Consider the following 26,859-nt stretch of genomic DNA (forward strand, 5'->3'; position numbering starts at 1 on the left):
CTCTGAGCCTCATTTGTAGTGGGGGAGCTACAAGACAGTAGGACCTTGTGTTGTTATGTGAGTGTCTGTGTACCAGATTATACCTTGAGCTCTAGCATCAGAAAATAAGTGACTACGAATGGCACAGGGGAAACTCAGTATTTCAGGTGTGCACATGCAGTATGTGTTTTCATTTCATGTTCTGAACTATTGGGCTGTGTTGCCTGTTAAATAGTTGTCATGTTCCACCCCAGTGGTGGCTGCATCTCACTAGGTAACCAATTAAATGATTTCTATATATAAGATTAGTAAAGTGCTTCAGGAGGGAAAATGCTACCTAATTGCATTAGGTTAAGCCATTTAGAAGAACCAGCAGCAGCTGCCAACCCACTTGTTTATAGTACCCCACCACAGCTGCATATTGGCAGTAGGGAAAGAAGCAGTTACATCTCGATATATGAACGATGAGGCAGGGGGTAGTGGGCAAAACATACATCAACCCAAGCCACCCTAGGATTGTGGAACGATTAAGTCTCCCCTGCCTCTCCCCAGCGAAGCCATGACTCAGCCAGCCTGAATTATTTCACCACTTTGGTTCTGCCTAACGGGAAAGGTACAGCAGGTCAAAGGCGGCTGCGGCACCAGCTGAGTAAGTGGAACATTTATACAGGAGCCACAACAGCACAGAGATGGAAGGGGTAGGACCAGTCATTAAAATACCACTGTTCATACATGTCTCTGTTCATATCATGTCACACGCAGCCTGGGCATGTTTGATTAGCAGGTATGGACACCATCAGACCTCCTAGCCTAGGGGTTCTCAAACTTTTATACTGGTGACCCCTTTTGCAATAGCAAGCCTCTGAGTGCGACCCCCCTCCCCGTATGCATTAAAAACACTTTTGTATCTATTTAACACCATTATAAATGCTGGAGGCAAAGCGGGGTTTGGGATGGCAGGTGACAGCTCACAATGCCCCATGTAATAACCTCGTGACCCCCTGAGGGGTCCCAACCCGCAGTTTGAGAACCCCTGTGCTAGCAGTTAAGGGCATCAAAGGGGGAGCCACACTAACAACATGCATTAAGCAGACAGAGCAGATGGTGATTTTTTTTTTTTTTACCCCTTTTGCTTTTGAATTTACCCTGTATGGGGTAGCAATACCCCAGCGCCAGCCCCGTTGGGTATTTGTCTGGAGTTTTCCTTAATGATGCTTATGTGGCCCCTTAACGGTAGCTCCAGCTACTTTGTGTTTCTTCTCAAGGCACAAGGAGGACACGTTCTTGTAAAGCCCTTTCAAAAGGGCTTTTGTAAATGATTCCTAAAAGGAAAGGTGTTTGGCTGCAGCCCTGGGAAGATGTTGGCATTCTGCTGATCTACACATCAATATATCCAATGGTAAAGACAGTCTTTCTGAATTGATCTCCAGTGCTGCCACCCATTACTCACCTTACGTCTCCCTATGCCTCACCCCTCGCTTCATTACAGTGGGCCTTAAAATAAAACAAGGGTTTGTCCCTGAACTCTATGGGTCAAATTCTGCTCTGTTGCACCAGTGCAGTGTCAACAGCTTCACTGGAGCGGTATGGATGTAATGGGAACTGAGAGCAGAACCTGGCCCTATGGTTCTTGTCTTGCTAACTTTCGGGACCCATCCTGCCCTAAGCTTTCCATGACTCCTACCATGTTGTGCACAAAACAGTCTCCCCTTTTGCCTGCATCCTTCTGCCTCTATCAAGAGCAATCACACACTCCAGCTGCTTGAGTTGAACTACTATAAATTGGAGGGAAACTAAGGCTTGGTCTATACTTTAAAATTTGGTGGAAATAGCTGTGTTGTTCTGGGTTGTGCTGCCCTAACCTCCAGTGTAGATACAGCTGTGTCAACCATTTGATGTGTGTGGGGAGGTGGTGTTCCTACACCAGTGGAAAAACCCTTTCCATCCCTGTAGGGCGATGCCAGCACTATTGAGTTTATGCCAACATAGCTACACTGATATAGCTATGCCCAGTATGGCCTCCAGAATGTACACACAGCCTAAGAATAAGGCCTGGTCTCCACTGAAATTTAGATTGGCATAACTACACTACACCCCTGAGCACCATAGCTATGCTGACCTAACTGCTGTTGTAGATGTGGCTAGGCTGATGGAAGAAAACACCCTTCTGTTGCTGTAGGGTATGTCTACACTATGAGGTCACAGCAGCATAGCTGTGATGCCGCCGAAGTGCCCGTAATGTAGATAAGGCCTAAGTGACAGAGATGCTAATCCTCTTGGTTATATCCCCCACCTTGCCTTCCCTGGTTGACTACAGCTCTTTAAACTTCCCTTTGGTAAGGAGTTTGCATTCTCCACTGCCAATTTCAGCCAGCCTGGAGCCAGGCATCGTTTGTGCCACTCGAGTGAAGAGAGAGGCTCAGTCTCTTCCGTACTGCTGTTTCTTTCTTTGGAAGTCTCAGCCACGTCTCTTGGTCACCACTGCCATTCAGCAGTCTTTGCCTAAGGCCGCAATTCCTCTGCCAGCCATAATGGGTTCAGGACCCTAGCTGTCTGCCTGTGGATTTAGAGCAATGGCTGATGTTTAATAGTAAATTATAGGGCAGTATATTTCATTTATTTTTTATTGAATCAGCATATTTATAATGGTACATCACAGAGCCAGGAAACTAAAATGCAGAGAGTGTCTCTCTGTTCAAATAACACAACTGAACCTCTTAGTTACTGGTATCTGGCCTTAATCACTTGAATTTTTGCATACTGGTCTCTGGTAGAGCCCTTAACCCACTGGGATAGCTTCCTGACGCAGCACCTAATATTATTTCCCAGCAGCGGGTGGAAGGCAATCACATCACATTCCCAGTGCAAATCTGTTCCCAACCTGCTTTAATAAGAGTTTTAAGAAGCCTGAAGGCTCATACTTGAACGATGTTGAATATTAAAAAATTAAATAGTTTTTCCTTCACTTAAACTATTCCTAAAGCCAGCTGGAAACTCTCCACTGGGCTTTCCCCAGGCCCCGTTCTCAACGGACTTGTGCATTGGCAAGATGGATACTGGCTGTACCAGCCTCCAAACACCACTTGCCTGTGTTCAAAAAGTATGGATCTGTTTTCTTATGTGACTATAAACGTGGCAGCTTTGTACTCACTCAGTCCGTTCCCTCTGTGTATGCAGTCCTAGCTGCTTACTGTAGTCACTACAATAAAGTTTCAATTCTGCTATCACATGATTATTTGGGCACAGTAGTGCCTAACTGCCCTAGTCATGGAGCAAGACCCTACAGTGCTGGTGTCCTCACAGCATCCCCCTTGAGCCAATGGTGCTCCACACATCTGATGGCAAAACTGGCACCTACATTTTATGCCTATTACGCTGGAAGCACTAATGCAGCTCTGGGAGAGAAAGCTGGATTCTGTTCAAGCTTGCCCATTGCCAACAGAATTGTTAAGTAGGTTCCAGCTGCGGAGTCTATCACTGGTAATATTTTAACCCAGCTTGACTCTCAGAGCCCAGGCCACATACAAAAATAATTCAGTTGTATACCTAACCACGGCTGCCAGTTTTCAGAACAGAACTGCACTTCCAGTAAAATGGATGGTGCTGTTTATTCACAGTGAAAAGAACTTGCCCCGTCAGCTTTCCATGCTGCCATTCTCAGCAAAAAGCTGAGCACCTTTTACCCTAGCAGGGAGAGGCTAGATCCATAACTGGGTGGAAAGCTTCTGACAAATTAATCAATGCAACGGGAAGTGGCAGGGGTAATTTAAGCTGTGGCATGCTTCCTTCTGAATCAGCACTGAACCAAAGCCACAGCACAGCATAGGGGGCAATTTGCTGTTACAGATACAGTTGCTCAAGTGAGACATAATAGGGATCCGTGGTACTTGTGGTCATTCAAGATGATATTGTCTCATTTTTAAGTGTGTTAACCCTAGTGGGCAGGCTGCTCAAACTCCCAACTCATGCAGTGACATTCTGTTTCTCTAATTGCCCCCTGCAGTTCGAGAGGGTATTCTCTACTTCCATTCCTAGACCGTAACGTGTAGTGTTTCTTGGTTCTTTGAAACAGCTTTGTTCCCTACACCATATTTCATGAGGGCTTTGCCTGCTTTTAAGTGACTCAAACAATGGACTTTCCAATGGACTAGGTCGGTCTTTACTATGACAAAGCATCCACAAAGTCATATTGAAGCCCAGTGAGAGTCCCTTACAAGTTCAAACTACAACACAGCAAAGATTAAAGTCATTGCACCTCATCACCTTTATATTCCTGCCACCAACACAAAAACAGTGAAGAGGGTGGAGTCGGGAAGAAAAAAGGGAAAGTGATGTTTTACTCATGGTTCTTTTATAATCCAAGAATTAATGGATTGTCAGCTAAAAGGATCAGCAGCGATGTTGTTCACACTGACACTTAAGATGCCATTGTTAAGTTTCAGGGTTAACAGTGCACTGAAAGAAATGAGGCCATTCACAAAGCTCTTTCTAGACTGTAAGATAGCCCTCTGGTTGCTTCTCTTTGCAAACACAGGTTCTGAAATATAGATTCAAGTGTCCACATCACTAGCCTGATTTTCAGAGGTGCAGTGCTGCACCTCTCACAGACTTAACATATTAAGAATACATGACTTCAGTGGGAGCTACAGCTATTCAGCACCTCTGAAAAAAGTCAGGTCACTAAAATGCCTAAATATGTATTCAGGTGCCTGACTTGAAGCACCCAAGTTGGAAAATTTTGGTCTGCACAAATTCTGCATTAATGATCTGGATGATGGGATTAACTGCACCCTCAGCAAGTTCGCGGATGACACTAAGCTGGAGGGAGAGGTAGATAGGCTGGCAGGTAGGGATAGGGTCCAGAGTGGTCTAGACAGATTGGAGGGTTGGGCCAAAAGAAATCTGATGAGGTTCAACAAGGACAAGTAGAGTCCTGCACTTCGGATGGAAGAATCCCATACACCGCTACAGGCTGGGGACTGACTGGCTAAGTTCTACAGGAAAAGGACCTGGGGATTAAAGTGGATGAGAAGCTGGATATGAGTCAGCAGTGTGCCCTTGTTGCCAAGAAGGCTAATGACATACTGGACTGCATTAGTAACAGCATTACCAGCCGATCGAGGGAATGATTATTCCCCTCTATTGGGCACCAGTGAAGCCACATCTGGAGCATTGCATCCAATTTTGGGCTCCCTACTAAAGAAAGGATTTGGACAAATTGGAGAGAGTCCAGCAGAGGGCAACAGAAATGATTAGGGGACTGGGCACATGACTTATGAGGAGACGCTGAGGGAACTGGGCTTATTTAGTCTGCAGAAGAAAAGAGTGAGGGGGATTTGATAGCAGCCTTCAACTACCTGAAAGGGGATTCCAAAGAGGATGGAGCTTAGCTGTTCTCAGTGGTCACAGATGACAGAATAAGGAGCAATGGTCTCAAGTTGCAGTGGGGGAGGTCTAGCTTGGATATTAGGATACACTATTTCACTAGGAGGGTGGTGAAGCACTGGAATGGGTTATCTAGGGAAGTGGTGGAATCTCCATCCTTAGAGGTTTTTAAGGCCCTGCTTGACAAAGCCTTGGCTGGGATGATTTAGTTGGTGTTGGTCCTGCTTTGAGCAGGGGGTTGGACTAGATGACCTCCTGAGATCTCTTCCAACCCTGATATTCTATGATTCTATGAATCCGTGGGGCCACCAGCAAAGGGTTAGACAGGCATATGAGCCAAGTGTGAGTTCAATCAGATCCCTGCGAAGTTCAGTGATTTATTCCATGTCATCTTCCCTAGGCTGGATTCTTGAGCTTTATTTCTTCCCAAGAACCTTTAACAAGTTGTACCAAGAACAGCAACAGCAGTAGCAGAGTCAGGGCTTATCTTCACTGCAGTTAGCTCAAGTCCCATCCACACACAAAATTCCTGGAGTGTGGTGGTGCTTTTAGACACAACCACACACTCCAGTGTGCGCTAAGGAGCTAAGGCTTAGCATGCTATCTCGAGCATATGCTCAACCCTTCTGAGAACTTCCTAGGACATGAGACAAAGGAGATTTTACAAGGCTAAAAACCCCAACCCTGCAAATAACAGTTAGTTAGGCTAAATTCAAGGCCTTTAGTTTGCAGAACTTAAGTCTGAGAATGCCCTGACCAGTTTTTAACAGGAGTGGGTGTTTGAGAGATGGGGGAAAGTTATTTGGACAACTAGCCTGGCTGAGATGCTCCATGTTTGGCACCAAGATACTTGAGGTCAGAAGCAGAGTAGCAGGCATGACCTGTTCCCAGAGTGGCTGCAGCCATCAGTTTCTCGGATGTCATGCTTACTTTGGAAACCCAGCATTTTCCACTTACAGTCACCAGTGTGGTATTTGAGAAGTTCTGTGTAAGCAGAAAGCTGCCCTGAACAGAAAGGCAAATGGGGCTCTAATTGCAGGGCTTGCTAAGTGTCTATTTTATTAGGACTGTGAGCTCTCTTAAAAGCTGATACAGAGGGGACCATACAGTGGATTAGGCAGCACTTTCAAGGCACCACAAGCTGTGTTTTAAAAACATGCAGATTAAAAGAGAAAAAGAAGAAAAAACCACCCCCTATTTCTGATCTAGCTAAGAGGTGATAGTGGCATAAACAACCCCATGCAATGTATGTACACCGCAGTACAGTCATACATCTGCCAAACTCTGAGGGGACAGAGGTTCGTGTGTGTGTGTGTTTTTTGTTTTGTTTTTTTGTAGGAAACTACTTACAAAAGGGCCTATGGCTCACTACTCCACCACACCCTTCTGCACAGCACATCCGCTTACCACCCTGTCACTTTTCCCAACACCTCTTGCTCTGGCCCAAAAGCTGAAAAGTTGCTCTGTGTCACGGTAGAGTACACTAGGAAAAAGCAGTAAGACTTCTTCCCTGAAGCAGCCCTGAGACATCCTGTGTGGGATTCCAGCACAACAGTGATTCACTTTAAACACTAGAACAGTTCACAGCCATGTGGTGGAGACAGAAACTGTCCTGAAGCTCTGATTGATTGTCTCACTGCTTTTGGAGCTCCAAAAATTTGAAATGCTTTTTTTTTTTTTTTTGGCTTAATCACTCTAGTTTGTTTTATGTAATTCAGTTTGGAGGTTGCATGGGTAAAGTTGATCTTCCAAAGAAGATGCATTTTACCAACACCAGCTGAAGGAGGTGTAGGTTGGAGGACGGGATGCTGTAATGTAGAGGATCACAGAAGCTAGAGATAGGAAATCTGCCCCATTATAATTTATTTCAATGGAAGTACAGAATATAGCTTCCCTCCTAGAAGACAGCTGCTAGTAGTTTTGCCTGCAGAGGGCCCTTCTGAGAACCTCTCTAAGGCAGAAGAGCTAACACTGTTTGTGTTTCACCTTCAGGAGTTTGAGCTTTGGTGAGGAGACGGAAATAGTATTGGTTTTCTACCTACTTATTTGTAAGGGCACTAGATTTGCGTCCCAAGCGTGCTAGAATTCTGAATGGCCCTGTCCTTGGACTACCAGTCATTTAGTTCTCAGTGCCTCCATTTCCTCTAGCTGAGAAATGGGGATAACTTGCCTCTCCCACCTATGGTGGAAATTACAGTCATAAAGTTCTTTGCAGATGCAAAAAACACTCTACAGCTGCCAGTGCAATATAATGCACAACAGCAGCTACACTGGAACCAGTGGCTAGGACTTGTCTGGTTACAAGCAAGTCACTGCAATAAGGAAGTTGAGTTGCTTGGAAATCTAGGACTGGTTCCTCTCCCACACACACCTCTGGAATGTGATTGTTTTTGACTACAAACTTCACTAGAGAGTGTCAAAGCAGACTGCTAGGGAGCTTGGGCAACTGGTGCTATTCCCCTCCAGCTGAACATAGTGACAGAGGGATCAGGGCCTAAAGGTATCAGCTTAGGTGGTAGTCTAAAGGAACAGCTCACTGCAATTCATCCATCCAGCTTTTCTGAAAGTAACAGTAAAAATCCAGGTTAGTGGAGCAGAAGAGGTTAGTTAAAAAAGTGTCTTTGGTATCTGCTGGGCACTGGGCTGTTTTCTCCAAATGGATGCCTACTGGTATTGGCACCCTGCTGGTATACCTAGTCCAGAGCCTGGGGAAACCCTCAAGGTGGGTTTAATGGTACCTGTATTGTGAAGCACTGTTCTATTTAAACTAGCAGCAGGGAAGGTCAGCTCATTCACTCCTTCCATATTGATAGGAAGTTAGAACGAAGCAGAGTCCCACAGGCAGAAGCAGCCCTGCTCAGTTCACTGGATTTCACCAGCCTGATTGGTGAATGTGCACTTTTGAACTCGAGACAAAAAACAGTCCACATCATGGGCACAGTGTGGGCTGTGGCACTGCTACCATCACCTGCACTAGGCCAGGCCTACGTGGCTGTTGAGGTTAAGAGGCCTAAAATAAAGTGAAAGAACATTGCAAAAACAACATGGAGCAAGGGTTAGAGCCCTGGGGGTCTAGACATCCCAAGACAATGTTACCCAAAGTAAAACTGTAGCTGTATTTTCTCTTCCACCATTACCTTATTGAGGGTGGATTCATAAACTTCAAAACACTCAAATACTCCTCTGTGATACTTGGACTATGAAACCTTGTAGCGTTTAGACCTGGACACCTGCATCGTGACTGCAAACTGCAATGTCAATAGAGAGCAACTTGCTTTGGGCAGTTGATCCCAGATCATTCCCTGATATATCACTCTTCCATTGTCTTTGTCGTGGAAGAGGGGCTTAGACCCCTGCAGCCCTGATGTCATGCCCATCTAGTTCTGAGAGTGTAGCATTCAGATAAAGGGAGATTTATTCCTTTATTGTTCAAATACCAGAATCACAAAAAAATCAAACTATAAAGCAAACAAACAGGCATCACTCTCTACAAACAAAGAGGACAGAGATAGTGACAGGTTACATCTCTGGGCCGCATCTACTGATGCATATACAACTTCTAGTGACTGCCCGTCTCCTGCCTGAGGTCAGCACTCCCTCTTCCCAGCAGGTTTCTCATCCTTTCCTACACAGATTTAGTGTCATTTTAAAATGCAAGCATAGAACTGCACAATTCCAGCCAAATACAGCACACATGCTGCAGGTGCCCAGAGGAAACAGAAGTTACAGTTGTGTCAGGTAGATGCCCACCCTCATCTCACAGCCCATAGTCGCATGCCTCAGGACTGTTCTTTGCATACAGCTCAAAAAAGCCTTTGAGCATTTGCACATCAGTCATCGTAGCCTTGACGGCAGGATCTTTCTTCATGGCTTCCACCCATTGCCTGAGCTTTGGGGTGTGCTGCAGACAGCTATGGGAACAGGAAAGAAACTTTGTATGAGCAGGGGGGGAATTGGGAGGAGATCAAGAAAGCTGAACCTTTAATGAGGTTCTGTGTTCCTGTTTGTTTTGCTTTCTCCCTCCCACAAGGTTAAATTCAAAAACAGAAGAAATAACTTTCATGCCACAGAGCAGAGAGCTAGAGATGCCCTTCTATGTCCACGCTGCATTTCAACTCACACAGCCTTGAGTTTCCAAGCCTGGATCTACAGACATGGGCTTGTGCTCTGGCACTAAAAACAACTGTGTAGATGTCCAGACTGGATCTCAGGTTCTGAAACCCACACCCATCCTTGGGCTTCAGAGTCTGAGCTCCACCCAAAGCCCCAACATCAACACAGATGTTTTTAGTGCCATAGCATAGACTCTACTTTGTAGACCTCTGCTCTGAGGCTTGCTGCCATGAATTTAAAATGCAGAGTAGACATGCCCTTTAAGGCTATCAAGTCTTCTTTATATAGCCAAGGGTGAATAGCCACTGCTTGTGGAAGCTCCAGTTCTAAGAGATAAGCATATAATCTGTGTGTAATGTACCTACCATCCTTCAGAAGTCTCATTACATCCTCCCTCTCCCCAGAGAGCACGTGATCCTCCACTGACTGCAGCATTTGTTTTGATATTGTTTGAAGATATTCACACTGTGTTGGCTACTTGTGTGTGTGTGTCAATCATGCAGGTCAGTGACCCCACTTCTTGCCAACCCAAGAGCCCATTCTTTCTATAAATTCTGTTGGCCAAAACAAGTTACACAGTTTGTCATCACTGGCCAGTGAATCTTGTCACAGTTTCAGGGTAAATGCACTTGCATCTACCACTCCATTGTCCACTCTGGGAGTGTGCAGTCAGGTCTCCAGCCATCAGCGGTCTCCGGGCAGGGACCCTGGCCCATTCCCATCTGACTGGGGTGCATTTAAGGCTGCACAGATTCCTGCCTTACACTGAGAAGATTTGGCCAAAAGAAATCTGATGAGGTTCAACAAGGACAAGTGCAGAGTCCTGCACTTAGAACAGAAGAATCTCATACACTGCTACAGACTAGGGACCGAGCGGCTAGGCAGCAGTTCTGCAGAAAAGGACCTAGGGGTTACAGTGGAGGAGACGCTGGATACAAGTCAGTGTGCCCTTGTTGCCAAGAAGGCTAACTGCATTTTGGGCTGTACAGGCAGAAGCATTGCCAGCAGATCGAGAGACATGTTTGTTCACCTCTATTCGGCATTGGTGAGGCCTCATCTGGAGTACTGTGTCCAGTTTTGGGCCCCACACTACAAGAAGGATGTAGAAAAATTGGAAAGAGTCCAGGAGAGGGCAACAAAAAAAACTGGGAGCTGGAGCATATGACTTATGAGGAGAGGCTGAGGGAACTGGGATTATTTAGTCTGCAGAAGAGAAGGGGTGCGGGGGGCTGATAGCTGCTTTCAACTACTAGAAAGGGAGCTCCAAAGAGGATGGAGCTTGGCTGTTCTCAGTGGTGGCAGATGACAGAACAAGGAGTAATGGTCTCAAGTTGCAGTGGGGGAGGTTTAGGTTGGATATTAGGAAAAAACTTTTTCGCTAGGAGGGTGGTGAAGCACTGGAATGGGTTACCTAGGGAGGTGGTGGAATCTCCTTCCTTAGAGGCTTTTAAGGTCAGGCTTGACAAAGTCCTGGCTCGGATGATTTAGTTGGGGATTGGCCCTGCTTTGAGCAGAGGGTTGGACGAGATGACCTCCTGAGGTCTTTCCTACCCTGATAGTCTACGATTCTATGAGACAGGGAGACTTAGTAGGGCTATAGGCCAGTGCCTGTGCTTTGCCTTCTCTCTGAGGTCTATGAGCAGCGTATTGTCAGCAGTTCCAAGTTACCACACAGCTCTCTCTAAGCAAGGAGATTTATTTTTAAGGTAAAGCATTACCAGGGGGTGGGGATCGCAAACACTGAGCAGACATCCCAGGAGTTACCCATCAGTCCAAGGGGCCCTAACAAGCCAAAGTCTTTCCAACCCTTCCACAAGAGTTGGGGGCCTCCTCAGAGTAGAAGGTCTTGTCCATTTGCTGGATCAGAAAGAATGCCGCAAGTCAGTTTGAACAGCCTTTTCATATCAAATCACCCTTTCTTTGCCCATTGATCTCATCAAAACCCAGTTTCAACCAGTATATGCAAGCCTCCCGCTAGGGTGATACCACTTTTTAGGTGGGAAACACCCCTGTGCTTCCCTTTAATCACACCCCTCCCCCACACACTCCATTTCTGGAGGACCCTCTCTCCTGGGGTTGTATACAATCCCTGACTCACAAGATTACAATGTGGTCCCTAAAGACATGGCATGGGATTGCAAGATCAGTCACAACCATGTGGCTTGAAATCCACATACTGGTAGCAACCACTCAGCTCTACTACAGGAGAACTAGCACAACTGGCATTTTTAGCTTTCTTCCTGCCCCGCCCCTTCCCTGCCCCCTCCCGTGACCTTCCTGAGTATTCTGCACATTAGTTTGCAATTTGGAAGTCAGCTACTATTAAAAGTCTAATACTTCCTCTGCACATCTCCCATCTGACACTGAGCTCAGCTCTTATGGTCTATATTTTTCCTTTTTCCTGGGAAAGCCCCTCTCCCTAAAACTGGAATAAGGCAGTAACACCACTAACACATCTCCTCTTGATCTGCACAGCCCAAGTGATAGCACAGGAGAAGCTAAGCTGCTTGGTGGCTTTGGCCCTTGCTTTCGGTGCCTGAGGTAATGAGTTCAGACCCTATGGTCTCCTTGCATCTTGGGGGGGGGGGTTGTAAGCCTGGAACTTGGGAGACCTGGGTTCAAGTCCCTGCTCTACCACACTCTCTGGGAAAGGCACTCCGCTCGCCATATGTAAAATGGGCATCACAGAACTTCCTTGCCTCACAGGAGTGTTGTTACGATAAATAAATAGAGTTGTGAGGTGCTCAGATACTGTGGTAATAGGTGTCCTACAAACACCTAAGACAGAGGCAGGTTCTCTTTGTGAGGCTAATTCCATCACTAGCCGGTCTTAACTTTGGGAGAGCTGGTTTCAATAGGGTCAGGTGCCTTCTGGGACCATTTTTATTCAGTCTGTACAGTGCTACACAATGGAGTCCTGGTCCTTTACATGGGCTGTTAGGTGGTACTGAAATACAGCTAACCTCCAAGTATAATTCATTACCCTGCCCGGTTCATGTCTGGAGAATGTATTTACACATTCCATTCACACTCTAAGCAGGAGCGTTCCTGGCTGGGGTAATTTAGAGTTAATTAGAAGCTGTAATGCACCACTCGAAAATGTGTAAGATCCATAAAACATTCAAGCACTTACTCAAGCAACTGGAAGAATTCCAGACGTTCAAACCAAGGCCAGATCATGTAGTCAATCATGGACACAGAGTCCCCACCATAGAACACTGTCTTGCAACCGGCTAAAATCTGTGGAGAACAAGATGCAGCATTTCATATTAAAATGAAGTTACACGGAAAAGTCCTACAAAAAAACCAAAACTGCAAAGTAGGAGCCAGGGAGGAGATGGACAGGAAGGTGATTGCAGACATGGCACCTCCTTACCTAAATTAAACATTCTTAGTGGGCCAGTCACTCACTAACGCAGCTCCAATATCAGTTTGGATATTTCACATGCTGAAAGCTGGATTCTATTCTAGCTCAAATGCAAGAACAGTTGCACAATATGGATTGGCAATTACACACAAGCCATGAATAACAATATTCTCAGGATCAGGTGGCGATGCTGGCAGTTAGAGACCATTTAACTTGTAAGCTGACAGTTCTGATGTGGAGGCACCAACACAGATGTGGCAACCCAGGTGCGTTTTGAAACTTTTTTTTGTTAAACATTTCAGCTACAACATAAGACTGGTCAAACTAGGGCATAACGATTTCAGCTGCATTTTTTTTTTTTTAAACATGCACACTGTATCCCCAAGTTGAGGTAGCTTTGTGAATGCAATTCTACGATATCATTGTCATGCTAAGACCTGTGCCAGATTTCATCCTCAGACATAAGAGCAGAGTCCTCCAGCTCAGAAGAGATGGGAGATGAACTCTTCCTATGGCAAAACTAGTCCATGCTCTACAAAATTCTAAAAACAAGTGCCATGTAAATAGATTGCAATGTGCCTCTGTTGCTGCACCTGTAAACTGGCAACAATCCCCAATTTCAGATGTGAGAGAAGAGGCTAACCTAGATGTTTGGAAAGCACTTTGCTTTACACAGACGAGAAACTGGCATTTTAAAGGTGTCTGAAAAAGCCCCTCTGAGTACTGTCTCAGGAGGAAGGCCGAATAGGCTCCGATTCCGATAATGACTTGTACTACCATGGAGCAGGACCCCATTGTGCTAAGCAACATAGAAACAAAGAGCTTTGTCCACTCCTCATTCAACCAAACTCATAAGAATGTCGCACGTAAGATCTGTATATGGATAAAGCATAGGTGGGTTGGGGACCTTACTGGAAATGCTGGTCACTATTTGACCAGCATTTCCAGTAAGGTCCCCAACCCACCTGTGCTTTATCCATATACAGATCTTACGTGCGACATTCTTATGAGTTTGGTTGAATGAGGAGTGGACAAAGCTCTTTGTTTCTACATTGCTTAGCATAATGGGGTCCTGCTCCATGACTGGAATGCCTACACGCTATGGTAGTACAAGTCATTATCAGAATCGGAGCCTATTCGGCCTTCCTCCTGAGACAGTACTCAGAGGGGCTTTTTCAGACACCTTTTAAAAAGCCAGTTTCTCGTCCGTGTAAAGCAGACATTAAGAGTCGTGCTGGCATTTCCACTCCTCCTCCCCACCACAGATAAGTGATCTATTAAAAGCCTCAAACCATCAATCAGAAAACATCTGAGGAGCTGCTTCAGTCACCAGGTGCCTGACAGAAAATAACCAGATGTTAATAGTTTCATAAAGATGTGACCATGGCTCCCTCTGTTGGGCAACAGTGAGTAGGACACAGGACATTTCAATACATTTCATGCTTCTCTGGCTAACAGCTCTTGGAACAGGGTGAACGGATTTTGCATGGCTGGATCCTCATTATCTTCTGTAGCTCAGACTGGGATTTAAGCCACTGCAACAGAGAGAGGGGCTCCACATGACCTGCCAGTCCATATACATCTAAAAAAAAAAAAATCCCTCAAGATCTCTCAAAGTCTTTTGTAGCAGCAGGTATCTTGCAGCAGGATTGTAAATGGGAGGGGAAAGGGAAACCTAGTTCTTTATTTCTCAGTGCATTTCTCTTGCAAGAAGTCCCCTAGGAAGCAGTTGCCCACAAGAACCAGACAACGTCACCTGCCAGTACTTTAGCTCTTGACTCTGATCAGCTACACGAAGATGAAAGGCTTTAAGTCGAGAGGAACTCTGTGTTTGAAGCCTTTGGTAGTGGGGTATTAGTGTAGCTAACATGACAAGTTAGACCAGGGGTTGGGAGCCTCTGGCATGCGGCTTCCCAGGGTAAGCACCCTGGCAGGCCAGGCCAATTTGTTTACCTGCCTTGTCTGTGGGTTCAGCCCATCGCAGCTCCCACTGGCTGCGGTTCGCCGCTCCAGGCCAATGGGAGCTGCTGGAAGCCATGGCCAGCATGTCCCTCGGTCCACACCATTTCCAGCAGCCCCCATTGGCCTGGAATGGTGAACCACAGCCAGTGGGAGCCGTGATCCGCTGAAACTGCCAACGCAGCAGGTAAAGAAACTGGCCTGGCCCGCCTGGGTGCTCATCTTGGCAGGCTGCGGGCCAGAGGTTGCCAACCTGAGTTAGAGGTATCAGAGGGACAGGGATACTCGAGTGTCAGCTACGCCAAAGTAACTCGCTGAAGTTAAAGCCATCAGCAAAGGGAAGGAGAAGATGACTGTAGCCAGAGCTATGAGAGGTTCCCAACAGGGGAGAAGTGTGCTGAATGCTGCTTCTTGCTCAAGGAGAACAGAGTATGATTTTTTGTTCTTGAACATGCAGTCATTTCTTTGCCTCCTGATCAGATGACCAGGTAGCCTTTTGGTTGCTTTATTTCTAGAAGATCATGACCCTCTGGCCAAAGAGGCAAAGGAGTTTGTTCGTTCAAACAACAACTATTTTTTAAGGAGTCACACTGCAGATGAAGGGAAGGTATCAGCACATCTTATTCAGACAATGACTTGGTAGCCATTAGGGTTAACAAAAAAACAGCACTTGAAGTAAAACTGAATTTAAATCTCTAATATAGATCCAAAAAAACACCTGTTGCAGCTCCCTGGATGTTGACGGAGGTACACGACTGTACTAGAACATGGCCCATAGCTGGATTTTTGCAGTCAGAGTCTCCCCGAAGCCAATGGCTCAACGGGGTGAAGTGGTGAAGACAGTTTCACAGCCAGCAGCACGCATCACATCTAGCCACCTTTGACTGCCCTAACTTGATGAATCAAGTACCTGTTTTTCAGTGAGGTGAATTGGAGATCAAGGGAGGTTTGGACTCACCAACTTCAGGATTCGAGTGCCTTAATCCCTCCCCTGTAGATGTGGTGGTTATATTCCATGGAAATGAGCAGGGAGAAAGAATAATAGCTAGTAGTAGGAGAGAGGGGGCCAGACACTAGAGAAGTAAACTAAGGGTTAACAACTTCCCCCCACCCAACACTGCTGTACTGACCACGGTAACAAAGAAACCAGTGTCAGTTAGATGGACATGGTGGTGGAGATGCTTCTCTGGTATGTTAGGTTATAACAACCCAGCGTCTGAATGCTCTTAGATCTTGCTGCTAGGACAGAAGGTGGTCTTGGAGGGCAGGGGTAGACCTAAAAACAGCAGAGGTGGCTAGCACTTGAGAAGGGTGTGGAGCAAAATCTGCTACAAAGTCCACTATGGAGTTCACAATTCAGCTCTTGTTTAAACTGTGCCATGCTTAGATGTTGGGGTTTTCTGTGCCACTTATCAGTGTGAGGGGGAGTAAACTACAGGACCACTAATTTTTCATAGTTAGAACTTCTGGAATAAGTCCTGCCTCCTCCCTTTCTCAAAGCTTTCCAAGTGAGACAGTCAGCCCAGTCCACATGAGCAGAAGAAGTCTCCCATTTACCATAGGTGTGGTGGTTTTTTTCAATCCCAGAGAGGGCTCCATTTCTTACCTCTTCAAATTCGCCAAGCTTCTCACTGAACTCTGCTTTCAGCATTGAACTGTCCTCCCCATTTTTAACTGCCAGGAGATGTTTCAAGGCTAGAGGTGGTAACTGAACAAATCAAACAAGACGTTACTGAGAGCTTGACCTCCTTGCGGAAAGGTTTTAAACTCACTAGTCACCAGGGATAGTCACAAGTCACTTCAGCCCAGATCCTTAAAAAGGTATCTGAAATCAATGGAAGTTAAGTGCCTAAATGCCTTTCAGGAACTGGGCTTTAGTGCTTAAATTTTGCTTAAAAACCACATACCACACCCAACCCACACTACACCAACCCTAACAACAACAGAAGTGTTCTCTTTATGTTTCAGAGAAAATACAGGTTGCAAAGGAAAATTAAAATGCTAATACTGAAGGATAATAGTGCAGGAGAATCAGAAGAGGGAAACTCACTAGTCTTTCCATTGTTCAAGCTACCTACAGTGCCAAAAGAAGTACTAGAAATAAAAATGGTGAAATGCAAATTTTGACATTCTAAGGACGCTTCTGAAATTCCAATAAACGTTAATAGGAAAGGATATTAAGGGACAGTCAGATTTTAAACTTTTGTTTAACTAAATCTCTGACAGTCTAGGCCACTGATTTTATATCTCCAAGAACTTTGTAGTTTGCGCCCCTGCCAGAGAAGTTAGGGGATTGGCGTGAGTTACAATACAAATATTAGCCAAGTTTATGGAGTTATTTAAAACTTTCTTTTAGCTTTCAACAGTTTACGGATCCCATGCTTTGAAGAATTATCCTAGAGTTAAGGATTTGAGGATGGCACTGATGCAAGCATTCACCCAGTTTGCCTTAGTTGCTTAGAACTTGTCTATAATGGTACGGCAAAGCACACCACAGAGGTGTCATTTATAGAGCACTCCAGTTGCCTCAGGTGAACCCTGCTGGTGCATTCCACAAGGTCTCTCATTAATGTAATTTGAAACAGGACGATGTTAATGCAAACTAGGCACCTTTCAGAGCATGCCAGCAGGGTTTACATGGGGCATTTAGAACATAGCACATTAGAGCTCTCTGGGGGGACACCACCCACCCCTGCTCCTCGCCCCCCCCACAAAAATTTAAAAAAATAAAAAACCCACCATATCTCTCTGGCACACTTAGGTCTTGTCTACATGGTGTGGCAAAGGCTGATCTGCTAACCCTTAAACTGAATGACAGTTTCTTCATTCTGCACCCACAGACGTAAACGAGCTTAAAATCTGCTTTCACGACACATGTCCCTTTTTCCTTTCAAGTGCTGACAGAGATGCAGACAGCTTAGCAGAATTTTGGATTAGTGAATGGTAAGTGATTCTATTATATTTAAAAGAGTGATTTTATTAGGAGACAAGATCCATCCTTAAAAAGTGTAAGGAAAGGTCTACGGTGCTGCGCACAATACTAGTGCTGCACTGAAGCTGGTTACACTGCCCCCTCCTGATCACACTGTACCTTGGAGAATCTTTCCAAGAGCATCTTTTGATATGCTCGCTCATAAGGGTCAGCAGGTAGAAGTTTCTTCCCAGGATACGCTTCATCCAAATACTCGCATGTGACTGGAGACTCATAGATCAGCTGACCCTTGCTGGTCTCCAGAATAGGTACCAAACCAAAGGGATTTTTCTCAAAGAGCCAGTCAGGTTTATTTTTCAAATTGATGTTGATTATTTCATGCCTGAAGAGTTTAAGACAGAGCAAGATCAGTTTTGTCAGCCTACTCCAGTAACTTCAAAGAGAGCAATAGTGTTTACCCCTAGCTAACCTACAGGAGGATATTGATATGGGGGGGTGGGGAAGAGCCAAGAAAACATCCCCATTGATTTACCACCTCTCTCCTTTCTTGAAGTCTTGTGGTACCATCAGGACTTCACTTTCCAGGGCTTCTAATATGGCATTCTGTATGCTAGGAATTGAGAGTGTTGCAGGGAAGGAGGAAAGTAAGAGCTTCCTTTGAGTATGGCTCAGCTTATTTTCTTTCAGAAATACAAGGATAAAGCGGATACCAATCCACCAAGCCCATCCCCAGCACAGCCCGACAAACAAGCGAATGAAGCCAATTTGCCTTTGATCACAGCAACAACGGGCAGGCTTGCCAGAAATGCAAGACATTAGGACAGTAGCACAAAGAATGGAATCATACTTGTTTAACAAGTCTTTCAGGACATACTATCACCCCTTCCCAGACACCCACTTTTGACTGCTGGGAGGGGAATTCAAGTCTCTGCCAGGCTGAACCCAGAGGTCTTTCAAGCTCCTGAAGCCTGAATGGAGTCCAGACACAGTCTTATCTCAGGGTCCCTAGGCACATTCTCAGGGCACAGATCTATCTGGTACCCCACTACAAGCGGGGAGAAACCTGCAGTCCAACTGCCTAGCCCTCCTGGGCGCAGCGCTGACACTTCAGAAGTAAGATTATATAAAAACATCATAACATCCTAAGGCTCTGTCTACACTGCAGAGTTTTGTCACCAAAACAGTTATGCCATTTAAATTAAACTGCTTTAAATTAAGCTGCTGTTGCATGTCCACACAATGCTCCTTGTGTCTGCAGAGTGCATCCACACCAGCAGCTCCTGCATTGACAGAGAGTAGTGCACTGTGGGTAGCTACCCCACTATGCAACTGGCCGCTGGGTGCTTTGGGAAAGGTTTGCAATGCCTCATGGGGCAGGTACAGCACCACATGATGCAGGTTTATCAATCCCATTGTTTCATGAGCCTTCTATTAGATCGCCACCAACAGGGATCAGCAACTTTTGACATGCAGCCCATAAGGGAAATCCCCTGGCGGACCAGGCCAGTTTGTTTACCTACAGCACCTGCCGGTTCGGCCGGTCGCAGCTCCCACTGGCTGCGGTTCACCGTCCTAGGCCAATGGGGGCTGCGGGAAGGGTGGCCAGCACATCCCTTGGCCCACACCATTTCCTGCAGCCCCATTGGCCTGAGACAGCAAACCACGGTCAGTGGGAGCTGCAATCAGCCAAACCTATGGACACTGCAAGTAAACAAACTGGCCTGGCGCACCAGCAGCTCTCCCTGGTGGGCCGCGTGCCAAAGGTTGCAGATCCCTGGCCAACAACTTTTCAACTGAAGCGTGTGGCAGGGGGCAGAGCGTGGGTGTCGACATGCTGTCTTGTAAGTTCAGATGACCACTGGAAGCAACCAGTCCCGAGGCAGGTTGATGCCCCCAACATCAGCCCCCGCCTCCCTCCCTGGCTGTGCAGAGCCGTCTCACACACATCCTGTCCCTGCCTGCCTGCCTCTGTGTTCCTGGTGTGGGACAGCAGGAGCATTCCTGTTAATGATTTGCTCTTTGTTGCCCCAGCACAGCAGCACTGCCAGCTTTGAAAGGGGAAGGGGGCATGCCTGCCAGACTGCTGAGTTCAAAACAGTGAGCAGAATGGTCACGGGGGGCATTGGGAGATACGGGGGGAGGCCAGTTCTGGCAACATAACAAATGGCAGTGTTACACTGACCCTTTTGGTTTTAACTGTGCCACAAAAAGCTTTATGCCTCTCATCGAGGTGGTTTTATTTTGTTGCTGAAACTGAAGAATTGTTGCCAAAAGTGGCTTTACAGTGCCTACACCTCCACTGTTCTGCCGCCAAAAGCTGCCTTTTGGCAAAAAAAACCTGGCAGCTTAGACAAGCCCTAAATGCAACATCCATCACTAGCTCACTCTTCCCTTGGGAGTCCTTGGAGGATCATCTATGTTCTGTTAGGCAGGATCCTCCACCTACTCACCTACTCTGCCCCTGCAGCAGCCTCGTTCATCTTAACGTGGTGCAAAATGGCTCTCCTTTGACTCTTACCAGCCCCCAGGAGTCCTTTTAAAGACTTCAGCTGGGGTCACCTGCTTCTTTTGTGCTGCCCTGGCAACTTTCCTTTACATTCCCCTCCCCCTGCCCCCGCCTTCATTCACATAAGAGGAAGAGGTGTCTTCTCCCAGCTACAGCAGATCCAGCCTGCAAGGTGTATGACTTTGACTGAATGTGGATCACTCACCATGGTCTCTGCTAGGCTGGAGACATGATACAAGCCTGCTCACTCAGGGTGGATCCACATACATACAGGCTTTGCATGACACTGCAATTTCATGGTATGATTTTATAAAATCATCCACAGTTCACAAGTGGCATAGGCAGAGCCCCATATTTATCACATTCACATAAGAAGCAGCGATTTTAAAGACAGTTAAGCCCAGCCACAATACAGTTTCACTTCCGATTGAAAGTGCATGTGCTCTTGCCACACAAAAGTTTAAGAAGTTCACAGGAGGTGTGACTCACATTCTGGTGTAACAACATGCAACAGAATTTTACTCTGACATTACACTGAACAGAAGGGAAATGGTCTTAGACTATTTATTCTTCTTCCCAACCTCTGGCTAAGAGGCAATATGATAAGGCTAAAATACCAAAGCCAAGCAGAAAATGTTGGGGGTTTTTTTGTTTGTTTTTTTAAAAAGAAACACTCACTCAGGATTTACATATCCTTCAGATTTTTTTTTCGAGGTCAGTTTAATTGCTTGAGTTTATTAACATACTTGTAATGGGAACAAATGTGTGGAGCAGCCTCACTACCATATACCGGTCTCCTGGAACAAACTTTTGTGGAGTTTCCAATTAAGCATGTCAGCTGACAAGTTAAATGACAACACTGCAATAAACAAATTTCCCATTTTAGGATTTGTCTCTATTTAAATTTCTTATCTGATGCCAATATTTCCCCCCCGCCCCACTCCTTTGGCAGCCTTGTATCTGAATGATTATGCAGTACCTGACCCTGCAAACTGTTCTGACAGACAAACTCCTGCACTAATGCAGAGCCCCACACAGACTTCCGTGACTCTGCACAGGATGCCTGCACACAGCAGCGTACTGGACCACAACCTTAGATTGTAAAGTCTGTGCTGTAAAGCCTGTGCTGCAAAGAGCTATCTTCTTCATGGCTGTAGTTTCTGATGCTCTTTTGAGCATTATATAATTACACATACAAAGCTACAAGTGTGACTTAACCGCCAAAAAGAAACTATTAGAGAGACCAGGTGGGTGAAGTAATAATTTTCGTTGGACCAACTTCTGTTGGTAACAAGCTTTTGAGCCACACAGAGCTCTTCCCTCCCCCACCCACAGAAGCTGGTCCAATGATAGCTATTACCTCACCCACCCTGTCTTTCTAATATGCTGAGACCGACACAGCTACAACTACACTGCCTACAACAAAAAAACTATTGACTAATAATCGGTTATAGAAAAGGTTCCCAACCACAGATTCAGATATCAGGTCACAAGGATTGCCCATACCTAGGGACACCAGTGACTATATTTCCACTCAACATAGCTGGACTCCAATCAAAGGACAGTCATCTCCTGTTACGCAAGAAGCAACCACCACATTTAAAACGATACAAGAAAGAAAAAAAAAAAAACTAGTAGAGACCAAGTTACTTGGGTTGCCCTGTGTATAGGAAAACAGGCAGATGGATTGATGTGGAGCTTTACTACATTTGGTTCTCTGAAAGAATCAGAGAGAAAGACTGCAGTGTGATTGGTGTGTGCTTGACCAATAAGAATTTGAAGAGCAATGCTGACCTATATGGTATGGTTAGACGTAGGGAGCAGGAGTGAATCAGCGATCAAGTAGGGGTCAAACTACTGACTAACTGCAAGCTTAGTCATGTTACTTAATCACTTGTTAACATGGAACAAATACTTCCCTATTAAAAGACACCATTGTTGATAAAGTTCCTTCAGCGAAGGATCTAGGGCAGGAGTCAGCAACCTTTGAGAAGTGATGAGCCAAGTCTTCATTAATTTAAGGTTTCATGTGCCAGTGATACATTTTACATTTACAGGGGCCAGAACCCCAGATTGGCAGCAGGCTGAGCGGGGCAGGTGGCCAGGATCCCCACTGCCAGTCTGAGGTTCTGGCCACAGGGCCCTGCTCGACGGGGTTCCGGCCGCCGGTCCCGCTCAGCCCTCTGCTGGCCTGGGGTTCCATTCATCCAAGCAGGCAGTGGCTGAGTGGGGCCGGTGGCCGGGACCACAGCTGGCAGCAGCGTGCCACTAAAAATCAGCTCATGTGCCTCCTTTGGCACATGTGCCGCAGGTTGCCGACCCCTGATCTAGGGGAAGCTATAGAAATGGAACATCTTTTAAAAAGAGAAACCATGAACACACAAGTACATTTACCATAAAAACCACTAACATGCTATTGTAGGCTATATTTGAATGGAGTTGTAAGCCAGAGAAAACATACACGTAGAGTTCATGCTGAGGGTTACGTTTTCCAGGATTTTTGCTGCTCTATTTCCATTAAATAAAGATATTAAAAAAGATGAAATTCACACTATTGAGATATGATTTCTCTGCCATTGCTACAAAGACCACCCAACATTACTACAATTGAAAGAGAAAAAAAATTTGCTTGGAGTTTTTCCTAATTAGCTTACTTCGTACCTTTGATACAGTTAGTTTCCTCAGTGCCCCATTTGCTTGGCAGGCCTTTCCCACAGCAGCAGATGCGAAAACATTCTTCTCAATAAAAATAAGAGCTTTAAACATAGCACCACAACAGCTGGCTAGGAAGCCGATTTAAAAATAGTTTTGTGTACTGACTATACTTCCACCTCACCTTAAAAAATAAAGATTTCCTGGATGGTGTGTTTGTGTCTCTTTAAATAGGTATGGATAGCAAGAGTGACAGCTATTTGATTCATCCTGTTAAGCTTGGTAAACAAGGGAAGACCACCATACTTAAGTCAAAGTGGCTTTACCAAAAAAAGTCACAGCAGAGATACATGAAAGCAGTAGAAAAGGCTTCAGTCCCCAGCATTTAGATACCAAGAAGACAGCCACCTTAGAGGACATAATCTTACTTAATTCCTTTGGCTTTCAAGACAAGATGTGTTCTCTCTGCAAAGGGACAGAAGCGCATGCTGTAGACACGGATCAGTCCCTGAGGCACAGGGCCTGGAGCAGTGCTTCCTACAAGAGAGATGTTACACTGGTTTATTCTATGCTCACACCTGCAGAATTACAGGCTTCCTCTTAACAAGAGATTAAAAAAAAAAAAAGTTGCCTAGGGAGGAAACAAAACGGGATTCTGAAAGTAGACTTTGCTCTTTGCAAAGCTTAGAGCACTTAATTCTGCCATCATGGTAACAGTGCTTCTCCTGCACCCCTCATCCCCGAGGGGACTCCTGGAGAGAATAGGACTGTATTACTTTGGTGAAGGCCCCGGGGTGAATCAGTTCTCCGGTGCGGTACAATATTAGACATTGTGCATTTATAGAGCTGCTGAGTCGGATGGTCTCCTGTGTTTTGCTCAGGCGGGAGGCAAAATATACTAGCAGCCTCACACGGGCCACAAATCCTGACCTGGGGGAGGGATCCAGGAACAGTCTCCCTAGGTCTGAGCAGAGAGCACACACAGACCCTGCGTGCAACCCACCAGACCTGGCAGAGGCATGACCCTAGGGAGAGAAAAAGGCACCAGGGTGCAATGGCATTAGCCCCCCCGGGAGAGACAGACGCAGGGCGGAAGGAGAGAGGAGAATTCGGAGCCCCAGGGCTACAGCCATAAAAGCGGGGCTGGAGGGTGCACTGCGTCATCCCCCCACCCCGGGGGAATCCCAGGCGGGAGATCCCCCGCTGCAGACACACAGCCCGGGGGCTGCACGCGGCGCTCCGGGGAGCCGAGGCGCAGCGCGCCCCCAGGCCCGGAGATTGACCCCCGCTCCGGACCGATGCAGGAAGGGAGCCCGGCCAGGACTCCCGCAGCCCCCGGGCCAGCACCCACCTTTCCCCAAGCTCCGAGCGTGCTCCCCAGCCATTGCTGCCGCGGCAGTCTGGAGGGAGGCTCTGTCACCCGGGGCGCTAAACTCTGCAAGCTGGATGCCCACACATGCCCGCCGGCCTGCTTAGGAGCCTAGGCTCCTCCTGGTCGATCCCTCCCCCTCGCGCACAGCGAGCCAGTCACAGGGGAAGGAGCTGCAGAAACTACCCCTTTTCCACACCCCAACAAGGTAGGGGAAGGGGAAGCAGCCAATTCACACCCCCCCCAATCGCTAGGCAAGGGGGGAAGCAGATTCACACACCCCCAACCATCAAGTAAAGGGGGAAGGAAGGGAAAAGAAATATCCAAGGTAAAGGCAGAGGGGAAGCAATCCACAGGCCCACAAAGAGCAGAGGTTTGCCTTATTCACAGAGGAACTGGTGCCAGTTAGTACTGGAAACTGCAAGGGAAACAAGTGGGAATTGGTCCTGCTTTGAGCAGGGGGTGGGACTAGATGACCTCCTGAGGTCCCTTCCAACCCTGATATTCTATGATTCTATTATTCTAGTCCTGGCTCATGCATTAATTTGCTGCATGACCTTAGGCAAGTCACTTTGCCTCTCCTTGACTTAACATCCCTATCGGTATATCAGGGCTATTAATGCTTATCATGTTTGTAACCTGCTGTAAGATCTACAACTTATCCTGAAGTACAATCCAGCACTCTCACAGATCTTGGGACACAGGCCAGTCCTTGTTTACAGACAGCCCCCAAACCTGAAGCAAATACTCACCAGCAACTACACAACAAAAACACTAACCCAGGAACCTATCCTTGCAACAAAACCTGTTGCCAACTCTGTCCACATAGCTATTCAGGGGATACCATCACAGGATGTAACCACATCAGCCACGCCATGAGGGCTCATTCACCCGCACAATGTGATATATGCCATCACGTGCCAGCAATGCCCCTCTGCCATGTACACTGGCCAAACCGGACAGTCTCTACGTAAAAGAATAAATGGACACAAATAAAACATCAAAAATTATAACATTCAAAAACCAGTTGGAGAACACTTCAACCTCCCAGCCACTCGATTACAGACCTAAAAGTCTCAATATTACAACAAAAAAACCTTCAAAAACAGACTTCAATGAGAGATTGCTGAATTGGAATTAATTTGCAAATTGGACACCATCAAATTAGGCTTGAATAAAGACTGGCAGTGGATGGGCCATTACACATGATAAAACTATTTCCCCATGCTTATTTCCCCTTCCTCCCCTCCTGTTTCCTCACATCTCTTTGTCAATTGCTGGAAATGGGCCATTTTCATTACCACTACAAACAGTTCTTTTTCTCTCCTGCTGATAATAGCTCACCTTAACTGATCACTCTCCTTATAGTGTGTATGGTAACACCCATTGTTTCATGTTCTGTGTGTGTGTATATATTTCTTCTTACTGTATTTTCCACTACATGCATCCGATGAAGTGGGCTGTAGCCCACGAAAGCTTATGCTGAAATAAATTTGTTAGTCTCTACGGTGCCACAAGTACTTCTATTCTTTTTGCGGATATAGACTAACACAACAGCTACTCTGAAACCTGTAATGTGCTGTGAGATCCTTAGCTGAAAGGTGCTTCCTAAAAGTCAATGCCACTGGTCTGTATTTATTAAGAAAGATAGCTGAAGCACCAGTATGGTTGGGATATTCAAGACAAGCTTGGCTCAGGCTTTAGTGGTAGTGAATAATTCCATCCAGGCGCAGGAGGTCAGAATGGATAACCCAAGGCACACCTCCTACCTATTCCATACCCTGCTGATGCTGACGCAGTCACTAAGACACTGGTAAACTGTTTTTAATTTCCTTTACCCTGTTCTGTCTATGACAACGGAAATCAGCACCAGCTGACTTTTCGACTTAAATGGGGAACCCAAGACAAAATTCCTGTATTGGTTAAATCACTGTAATGGAACAGATGCACTGGCTTTCTGGATGGGAAGCACCATTGATGCTTCCAGCAGCCTGTGATGCAGATGGAACCCTCCATTTCAAGACAAAAATAAAAGAGGGAGATAAATAATCTAATAAAGGAAGGGGCACAATGGGTACTGGGCTTCACATGATTGCTGTCTTGACAAGTGCCTCACTGGAACTCACCAGCCTTTGTAGAAGCTGTTGCTGCACCTGGGCCAGCTCCTTGATGAACTCCTGGAACTTGTTCAATGCATGGTTATGGTGAGTCCATCTGACACAGACATAAGGCAAAGCAGGCCTTGAATGTGCACAAACTATGGAGGGAAGAGAAAGACAAGGCAGCATTACACGATGCCAGTTCCCCAGCAGAACACAGAAGTATTCACATTTTTCCTACCCTGACATTTGCAGCCAGAGTGTGCCTGCCCCTTATGTGGGTGCAAAATAAAGTTGAAGGAGGGCATAAAGAGCCTTCCCCACCATGTTACTCAGGCAAGGGTGTCATAAATAGATAGTTAAGGGTTAATGTTCTGTCACCTGCAAAGGGCTTACAAGCAGAGAACTGACACCTGACCAGAGGACCAATCAGGAAACCGGATTTTTCAAATCTCAAGGGAGGGAAGTTTTTGGGTGTGTGTTCTTTGTCTAGTCTCT

At 46.2% G+C, this 26,859-nt stretch overlaps 1 protein-coding gene across 2 annotated transcripts; it reads right to left on the bottom strand.

Annotated features, from left to right (window-relative positions):
* Nucleotides 1-8,772: 8,772 nt before the first annotated feature.
* Nucleotides 8,773-24,381, bottom strand: GSTO1 (glutathione S-transferase omega 1). Of its 2 annotated transcripts, XM_032769142.2 has the most exons (6): nt 24,245-24,381; nt 23,322-23,430; nt 17,895-18,117; nt 16,410-16,511; nt 12,611-12,717; nt 8,773-9,275 (listed from the first exon to the last, which is right to left on the bottom strand). In XM_032769142.2, the coding sequence occupies exons 1-6, from the start codon at nt 24,276-24,278 to the stop codon at nt 9,122-9,124; spliced, it is 729 nt and encodes a 242-aa protein (XP_032625033.1). In that variant the 5' UTR covers nt 24,279-24,381; the 3' UTR covers nt 8,773-9,121. The 2 variants fall into 2 exon arrangements, with proteins under 2 accessions (XP_032625033.1, XP_032625044.1); XM_032769153.2 differs by lacking the exon at nt 16,410-16,511.
* Between the last annotated feature and the right edge of the window lie 2,478 nt (nt 24,382-26,859).

This window comes from Chelonoidis abingdonii, chromosome 16, assembly GCF_003597395.2.
Source record: "Chelonoidis abingdonii isolate Lonesome George chromosome 16, CheloAbing_2.0, whole genome shotgun sequence".
NCBI lineage: Eukaryota > Metazoa > Chordata > Testudines > Testudinidae > Chelonoidis > Chelonoidis abingdonii.